Source organism: Cebus imitator, unplaced genomic scaffold (assembly GCF_001604975.1).
Source record: "Cebus imitator isolate Cc_AM_T3 unplaced genomic scaffold, Cebus_imitator-1.0 Scaffold4, whole genome shotgun sequence".
NCBI classification, from domain to species: domain Eukaryota; kingdom Metazoa; phylum Chordata; class Mammalia; order Primates; family Cebidae; genus Cebus; species Cebus imitator.
Genome location: NW_016107319.1, coordinates 338,887 through 348,186, shown reverse-complemented (window position 1 = coordinate 348,186; position 9,300 = coordinate 338,887). Strand labels below are relative to the sequence as shown.

General features: G+C 46.3%; 1 protein-coding gene across 3 annotated transcripts in view; it reads right to left on the bottom strand.

Moving 5' to 3' along the window:
* Nucleotides 1-3,420, bottom strand: part of CEP20 (centrosomal protein 20) — a 24,064-nt gene extending 20,644 nt beyond the window's left edge. For 2 of the 3 annotated variants that reach the window (XM_017533153.2, XM_017533159.2), the window contains exon 1: nucleotides 3,317-3,420. In XM_017533153.2, the coding sequence (XP_017388642.1) occupies nucleotides 3,317-3,344 (28 nt within the window). In that variant the 5' untranslated portion in view covers nucleotides 3,345-3,420. The remainder of the gene's footprint in view (nucleotides 1-3,316) is intronic. The other variant, XM_037740130.1, reaches the window with a different exon arrangement.
* Nucleotides 3,421-9,300: the final 5,880 nt, after the last annotated feature.

Below are 9,300 nucleotides of genomic sequence, written 5' to 3'. Positions count from 1 at the left end.
AGAGAGAGAGAGAGACAGAGAGAGACAGAGAAAGCAAGCAAGCAACTACATTCCATAAAAGTAGTCTGTTGGGTTACTGTATAAAAACCTTTTATATCCAGAACACTTTAGGGAGTGAAAAGGTGTTTTGGGTTTTCCGTTGTTGTTTTAAAGGCAACTATGAGTTATTTCCTCAGAACAGCAGAATTCTGAAATTTTAAGCCTGAATGGAAATCTAGGATGTGATTATATCAATGCCGTCTTAATGAGTCAGGGATGTACACACAGAATGTAACTTATTGAGTGGCCAGAGTCACCATGACAAAGCAGTTCTGATCATCGGATTTGGCTGTACATACTTAGCATAGATAATGGGGATCTTAGGACTGAATTGGCACCATCCTGTGTAGTGGTCTGGAACTTTCTATTTTCCAACAGTTCCTACTGGCTAAACAACTTCAGACAATCAATATAACTCTTCCACAGAGCCTAGAACACAGCAAGAGCTCACCAGGTGTCACCTAGGAGCATTATAATACAGTGCTGGACACCACTGGGAAATCACTGTAGTTTAATACTGTTCTGCGCCCTATCAAAGGCACCAGATAAGTACACCACAGTAACAAAAATCCATAAAGACAGCCCAGGAGCTTATTCAAGTCAGTATGGACATAATATATTTTTAAGCTGCAAAAAATAACATCAACAATAATCCTGGATCCTAAGACTAAAGAGATACAATCTTTACTGACTTTTGACCTTTCTTTCCCCTCATTTTTAAAGCATCCCTTCAACTTTCTTGGAGACAGGTTAAGTACAGTTATCACCCGATCAGATTTTGTAACAGGCCCATAAAAGGAAGGTACAGCCTTATTGTACTCTTAAGATCAGAACTGAACCCCTATTCTCTAATTCCATCTTTGGAAATTAGATGGAGAGATTTGTGTCACTGGCAAGGATCCTGTCCCAATTACTCTGTATTACAAACAGTACAACCTTGAACTGGCCAGAGAAATGAGAATTAATAACAGCAGAGTGAGGAAACCCAGCATGCCTCATCAGCACCTCAGTGGTAGATTACCAGCCCATGCCTCAGTTGCCTTCTCCAACATAATTCGCTCTACCTCTCAGAAACAGAACCAAATAAAGAGGAAAATGGGCACAGTGGCTCATGCCTGTAATCCCAGCACTTTGGGAGGCCACGGTGGGCAGATCACAAGGCCAGGAGATGAAGACCATCCTGGACAACATGGTGAAACCTGTCTCTACTAAAAATACAAAAATTAGCTGGGTGTGGTGGTGGAGGCCTGTAATCCCAGCTACTTGGGAGGCTGAGGCAGGAGAATCTCTTGAACTCAGCAGGCGGAGATTGTAGTGAGCCAAGATTGTGCCACTGCATTCCAGCCTGGTGACACAGCAAGACTCCATCTCAAAAACAAACAAAAAAAAATGGTAAAAGCCCATAAAATGTAAGACAACTGGCTGGCAAACAAGTTTTCACTGGGTTTCTTCCGGAGGTCCATATCATTTTACCCTTCCCTCTATTATTTATGCTTAGATACCTGGGCCATCAAAACTTCTTCAGAAAGTTCTTAACCTTGCTTATATTTCAAGAGTATCTTTTTTTTTTTTAATTTTAATTTTTATTTACTGAGACAAGGTCTCATTTTGTTGCCCAGGCTGAAATGCAGTGGCATCAGTGTACCTCACTGTCACCTCTACCTCCAAGGGTCATGCCATCTCGTGTCTCAGCCTCTGGAGTAGCTGGGACTACAGGCACAGGCCACTATGCCCAGCTCTTTTTTTTTGGCGGGTGGGAGGGGGAGGCGGTAAAGATGGGATCTCACTATATTACGTAGGCTGATCCTAAACTCCTGGGCTCAAGCGACCCTCCCTAAGTGTTAGGATTACAGGCATGAGCCACTGTGCTTGGCCCATTCCAAGTGTACCTTTAAAACCTCTGAAACTGTATGCAATATTACATGTGATGTGTATTTCCCTGGGAACAGAGTCTACAGATTGTTCTTGTGGCCAGAGGCATACCTGTTTTATGACTGTTCACCAGCCCTGGGCCCCAAACACATACTTTTATACTTGCCTCCTCTCTAAAATCTCTAAGAATTCCTGGTTTAAATCCTGACTTCCCTGCAAACTGGAACTGTTTTTATTTACTGGACAGCAGTATTGCTCAGTGTTTAAGGCTGGACACACTGGTGCAACACAACTAGGTTCCCATGCTCTGTCTCTTTCTAGCAAAATCATTTTGGGCTATTTCACCTCTCAGCACCTCAGTTTCCCAATCTATGAAATGGGCATAGGGTTGTTACATGGAAACAATTAGGTAACACAAGGGCTGAGTAGTGCCTGACACATGAGGCTCAATGATAACTATTATTACTATTTCTTGTCTGGACATCTGCTTCAAAGTAAAGTGTACAAATGTCATTCATGAATCGCACTTAAGTAGCTTAGAGTATCTTCCTGAAAAGACAGGAGAATGGCCAGGCCAGCAAACTTTTTGCCTCTAGTTTCTCCCGATGAAAAAGGGGCCAGATGCTCACGCCTGTAATCCTAGCACTTTGAGGGGTCCAAGGAGTGAGGATCGCTTGAGACCAGGAGTTCAAGACCAGGCTGGGCAACACAGCAAGACCCCGTGTCTACAAAAAACAGAAAAATTAGCCAGGCAACGTGAGGAGCGCCTGTATTCCCACCTGCTCCGGAAGCTGAAATGGGAGGATCGCTGGCATCATGGAGTTCGAGGCTGCAGTGAGCTGTGATCGCGCCACTGCACTCCAACCTGGGTGGCAGAAAGAGACTCTCTCTTCGAAAAAATAAAAATAAAAAAGAAATAAAGAAAAAAGAAAAGGCGGGGAGGGGAGGGCTACTTCACAGGTTATTGTAAGGATCCAAAGAAATCCTTACAACTGCTCCAAGCAAATTGTTTAGGGCAGTGCCTAACCCATAGGGGTTGTGGGAATTGTAGTCATTAGCCCTGAGTGCCAAGCCTGGTCCAAGCCCTCCAGCCCCCGGCAGGTTACAAGAAGATGCGCCAGGGGCCCAAGGTGCAGCCCTGTAGGCTTCTTAGACGCCAGCAGATTATGCGACTCCTCCTGTGCTGCCAAACTGGCTTAAAACTCGCCAGCAGACAGCCTCTTCCCCCTGAGAACTCGAGCAGGGACCAAGACAGCAGCCGGCCGCTCCCCAAAGGCCCTCACAACGAAGAATGACCCCTGAAAAAGCCAACCCTTGGGTTCCGCGCGCTCCCCTCCCGTCCTATCCTTTCCACAAAACGAAGGCTCGACGCTTCCCACGCGGAGGCCTCCTCGCTGGCACTCACCAGCCTTCAACTCCGCGACAGTCGCCATTTTTCAACGGCCGCCAGGGGCGCGCCTCGGCCCTGCGCACGCGCAGCTCCGCCCCACTCACTCCGCGGCGTGGTCTGTAGCCAATAGGCGCACAGCTATGGCCCCGCCTAGTCCCGCCCCTCTCAGTTTACGCTCTCCGCGGTTGGGTGGGTGGTAAATGTCGACCAGAGACTCCACCAATCAGCGAGCGCTCTCGGAGTGTCCTGCTGAGTGAAAAAGGGAAGTCCGGGAGTGAGGCAGTTGTGGCCTTTTAGCTGTGGGTGCTGCTGATACTTTAGTGCTTAAGTTTAGCCAGCTGAGCTTTGTATTGTCTCTGTAGCCTCAAGTACTAACTGCTAATAGTTACCACCTATTAAACCTGCGGTTCTCAAACTTGAGCATGAATGCGCATCACCTGGAAGACTTGTTTAAACAGATTGCTTGCTGGGTCCCCCCGCCCCCTGGAATTTCTGATTCTGTAAATCTGGGGTGAGGCCCTAGAATCTGCATTTCTATAGAGTTCCCATGTGGTAATGGTGCTGCTGGTCTGGGGATCACATCTGGAGAACCACAGTATTAAGCACTTACTATGACGCCTTGGCACATTATTTCCTTATGATCAGGTCCCTTTTACAGAGAAGAAAACAGTCCTCCATAGCTGAAGAGACTTAGCCAAGATCACGGGCCTGCTCTCTTCCACTCCCACTTACACAGTGCACATAAGGAGTCCAGGAGCTTTTTGTGGAATTAACTGATGAAGGAAGAAGCTCTAACATCCCATGGAAATAAAGAAAAAGGAACACGGGAATAATGTACCCTAAACTGAGTGTGAGGTTGCATAATTCCAGTTGTATAGCCAGGGAGATCCAAATACTTGTCTAAATAAGAAGCATCAATTAGAAGTACACCTAAGAGTGGCCGGGCACGGTGGCTCACACCTGGAATCCAAGCACTTTGGGATGCTGAGGCGGCAGGCTGAGGTAAGGAGGTCGAGACCAGCCTGGCCAGCCTGGTGAAACCCTGTCTATACTAAAAATAGAAATTAAAGGCCGGGCGCGGTGGCTCACGCCTGTTATCCCAGCACTTTTGGAGGCCGAGGAGGGTGGATCACGAGGTCAAGAGATCGAGACCATCCTGGTCAACATGGTGAAACCCCGTCTCTACTAAAAATACACAAAATTAGCTGGGCATGGTGGCGCGTGCCTGTAATCCCAGCTACCCAGGAGGCTGAGGCAGGAGAATTGCCTGAACCCAGGAGGCGGAGGTTGCGGTGAGCCGAGATCGCGCCATTGCACTCCAGCCTGGGTAACAAGAGGGAAACTCCGTCTCAAAAATAAAATAAAATAAAATAAAAAATAATAAATTAGCAGGGCATGGTAGCAGGTGCCTGTAATCCCAACTACTGGGGAGGCTGAGGCACAAGAATAGCTTGAACCTGAGAGGCAGAGGTTGCAGTGAGCTGAGATCGCCCCCTTGCACTCCAGCCTGAGTGACAGAGCGAGAGTCTGTCTTAAAAAAAAAAAAGTACACCTAAGATCAAGGAAACCCCTTTCCCAGGAACTTCCATCATACTTTTGGTTCCATGCCTATTGCTTTTAAAAATTGGCTGGGTGCAGTGGCTCATCCCTGTAATCACAGCACTTTGGGAGGCCGAGGAGGGAGGATTGTTTGAGCTCAGGAGTTTGAGATCAGCTTGCGCAACGCAAGACCCCATCTTTCCAAAATAAATACAAAAAATCAGCTGGGCATGGTAGTGCATGCCTGTAGTCCCAGTTACTCAAGAGGCCAAAGAGGGAGGATTGCTTGAGCTCAAGAGTTCTAGACCAGCCCAGGCAACATGAGACCCATCGCTCCAAAATAAATACAAAAAAAATCAACCAGGTAGGATGGTGCATGCCTGTGGTCCCAGCTACTCAGGAGGATCGTTTGAGCCTGGGTCCCAGCTACTCAGGAGGATCGCTTGAGCCTGGGAGGGCTAATTGTACTTGATTCTGGGCGACAGTGAGTCCCTGTCTCAAAAAAAAAAGAGAGAGAGAGAAAGCAAAAAAAATTGATATATCACAATTATACATATTTTGGGGAGACGTGTGATATTTTGATACATATATACAATGTGTAATTATCAAGTCAAGGCAATTGGGATAAGCATAACCCCAAACATTCTTTGTGTTGGGAACATTACAAGTATTCTAGTTATTTGAAATATACAATCAATAATTGTCAACTACCTTTTTTAAAGGGAGGGGAAACAGCCTGGGCAGCATAGGGAGAACCTGTCTTTAAAAATGAGCAAACAAACAAAATAAAAAATTAGCCTGGCATGTGTGCCTGTAGTCCCAGCTACTCGGGAGGCTGAGGCAAGAGGATTGCTTGTGCCCAGCAGGTTGCGGCTACAATGAGCCATGACCATGCCATTGCATTCCAGCCTGATGGCAAGAGGAGATGCTTTTCTTTTCTTTTTCTTTTATTTCTTTGCTTTTCTTCTCTTCTCTTCTCTTTCTTCTTTCTTTCTTTCTTTTTTTTGAGACTTAAAAAAATGGGGTGGAGGCGAGCAGAGCATCTGGACCTAGATTCTAGAATAATGCTCTTTAAACTCCTGGCTAACTGAATAGTAGGTTTTGAAATCTATTTATTAGTAGATGCCCATGAGTACATTTTCAGTGAAATGGAATGTAACAAATAGAAAACATAGGAGTACGGTTTTCTGGAACTTTCATTTCAGGTACACGTGTATGCTGGTACCTGATGCATTTCCTAGTGATCAGCCATCAAAAAAGCTTTAAAGTGATTGTAACCCAGAGGTATCTCTTCCTGTTCCAAACTAGATTAATGTTTGATTGGATTAATTTTTGATGATGGGCCGAATATCTGTTTTGTAACCTTGAAAATGTCCTATCTTAAACCCAAATGCCTGAAGAAAAAAAAAAAAGAAAAGAAAAGTTCTTATCTTGCCTCTCTGCTCTGTAAAACCACAGTGACTGAATTCCTGACCAGCATTTCAAGAGATTTACGGGGATTAACTAAATTCCATAGGTGGAATTTTTAAGCCCCTCAGAAAAAAAGCACTCCTGTGGAGTTATGATATAGATATTGGTTTTCGTCTGCAGGATTCCTGGCATGTAACTTCCATTGTCCTCATTATAATGTTGAGGCACTTTTGGCCTCAGGAAACAGAATCCCCCTCTGATCTTCTGCTGTCCAACTCTTGCCTGCCCCAAGCAGGCCTCTCTTCTGATTGTGGCTCAAAAGACCCTCATTCAAGAGAGGGTTCTGCCCCCTACCCTCACAAAAGAAACGCTGCACAGAGAGGCCAAGAAAAGTCTGAGCAGACAGATTTTGCTGGGTTTAGATCAGGCAATTTCTGTCTAATCGCATTTCTTTCTTTCTTTTTTTTTCTTGAGATTGAGATGGAGTCTTGCTCTGCCCAGATGGAGTGCAGTGGTGTGATCTCGGCTCACTGCTACCTCTGCCTCCTGGGTTCAAGCAGTTCTCCTGTTTCAGCCTCCCAAGTACCTGGGATTACAGGTGCGCACCTCCAGGCCTCGCTAATTTTTTTTTGTTTTTTGTTTTGTTTGGTTTGGTTTAGAGATAGAGTCTCGCTCTGTCGCCCAGGCTGGAGTACAGTGTCTCGATCTCAGCTCACTGCAACCTCTGCCTCCCAAGTTCAAGCGATTCTCCTGCCTCAGCCTCCCAAGTAGTAACTGGGACTGTAGGCGAGTACCACTATGCATGGCTAATTTTTTGTATTTTTAGTAGAGCCAGAGTTTCACCATGTTAGCCAGGATAGTCTCGATCTCCTGATCTCTTGATCCAGCCGCCTCGGCTTCCCAAAGTGCTGGGATTACTGCATGGACATGAGCCACCGTGTCCGGCCCAATTTTTGTATTTTTAGTAGAGACGGGATTTTGCCATTTTGGCCAGGCTGGTCTCAAATGCCTGATCTCAGGTAATCCACTGGCCTCAGCCTCCCAAAGTGCTGGGATTATGAGTGTGAGCCACTGCCCCCAGCCTGTCCAATCACATTTCTACACGGTGGTCAATCACACCTATGTAATACAGTGTCCCATAAAAACCCAAGAGAACTGCGTTGGGAGAACTTCTGGGTAACAGAACACATGGAGGTTCTTGAAGGGTGGTGCATTCAGTGATGGCATGGAAGCTCCGGGACCCTCTCCCTATACCTTACCCTATGTGTCTCCTCATCTGTATAAACAAAAGTGTCTCCTGAGTTCTGTGAGCTGCTCCAGCAAATTAATGGAACCCAAAGTGGGGATCATGGGAGCCCCAACTTGAAGGCGGTCCATTAGAAGTTTCAGAGACCCAGACTTGTGACTGGTGTCTGAAGAAGGGCAGTTTTGGGGACTGAGTCCTCACCCTGTGGATCTGACACTATTTTCAGGTAGATGACAGTTAAATTGAAGGACACCCAGCTGGTGTCAAATGCAGATCTGATTGCTTGCTGGCCAGGCAAGATGGCTTAAGCCTGCAATCCCAGCATTTTGGGAGGCAGAGGTGGGAGGATCACTTGACGTCAGGAGTTCGAGACCAGCCTGCCACATGGTGTGAAACCCTGTCTCCGCTAGAAATACAAGAAAATAGCCGGGCATGGTGGCATGCACCTGTAATCCCAGCTACTCAGGAGGCTGAGGCAGAAGAATCGCATGCACCTGTAATCCCAGCTACTGGGAGGCTGCGGTTGCAGTGAGCAGAGATCATGATCTGGGCGACAGAGTGAGGCTCCATCTTAAAACAAAAAAACTGATTGTATGTTTGCTGGTGGGGGGAATTCCCCCCCACATTTTTTTGGGGTCCACAGAAGTCTTCTGTGTTGATTATTGGTGTGTTGCTGTGCAAGCAGAAAAAAAACACAGTTTGAGAGATCTTATCCCCAAACAGCTCCTGAAAGTATTGATGAGGAACTCGGAGAGACAGGCAAATAATAATGTGATTGAACTGACTGGCAGTGGTAATCATACAGCAACTAACATTCATTGCTACTGTCTGTATGGCAAGGACTGCTCTAAAAGCTTGACATTAAGTATTCACTAATAACTCTATGAGATAGATACATGCAGTTGTATCAAGAAAAATTGTATTTAAAAACATGTACTGCCTGGATGTGGTGGCTCATGCCTGTCATCCCAGCACTTTGGGAGGCCAAGGCAGGCAGATTCCTGGAGGCCAGGAGTTCAAGACTAGCTTTGTCAACATAGCGAAACCCCCTCTCTACTAAAAGTACAAAAATTTAGTTGGGTGTGGTGGCACACACCTGTAATCCCAGCTACTTGAGAAGCTGTGGCATGAGAATCACTTGGACCCAAGAGGCAGAGGTTTCAGTGAGCTGAGAATGTGCCAGGCACTCCAACCTGGGTGATAGAGAAAGGCTCTGTCTCACAAACAAAGAAACGAAGAAACAAACAAAATCATGTACTAATGGCCAGGCACATCGGCTCATGCCTGTAATCCCAGCACTTCAAGAAGCTGAGGCGAGAGGATCACTTTAAGCCAGGAGTTTGAGACCAGCCTAACCAAGAAATCAAGAACCATGTCTTTTTTTTTTTTTTAAAGACAGAATCTCACCATGTCACTCAGGCGGGAGTGCAGTGGCGCAGTCTTGGCTCACTGCAACCTCTTCCTCCCAGGTTCAAGTGATTCTCCTGCCTCAGCCTCCTGAGTAGCTGGGATTACAGGTGTGCACCACCACATCTGGCTAATGTCTGCATTTTTAGTAGAGGTGGGGTCTTGCCATGTTGGCCAGGTTTATCTCGAACTCCTGGCCCAAGGCGATCTGACCGCCTTGGCCTCCCAAAGTGCTGGGATTACAGGCATGAGTTACCTTGCCCGGCTCCAAGAACCCATATCTTCTTTTTTTTTTTTTTTTTTTATTCAGATTTTTGCTCTTTTTTCCCCTTTTTGTTTGCAATGGGTCAATTTTGGCTCACCGCAACCTCCGCCTCCTGGGTTCAGGCAATTCTCC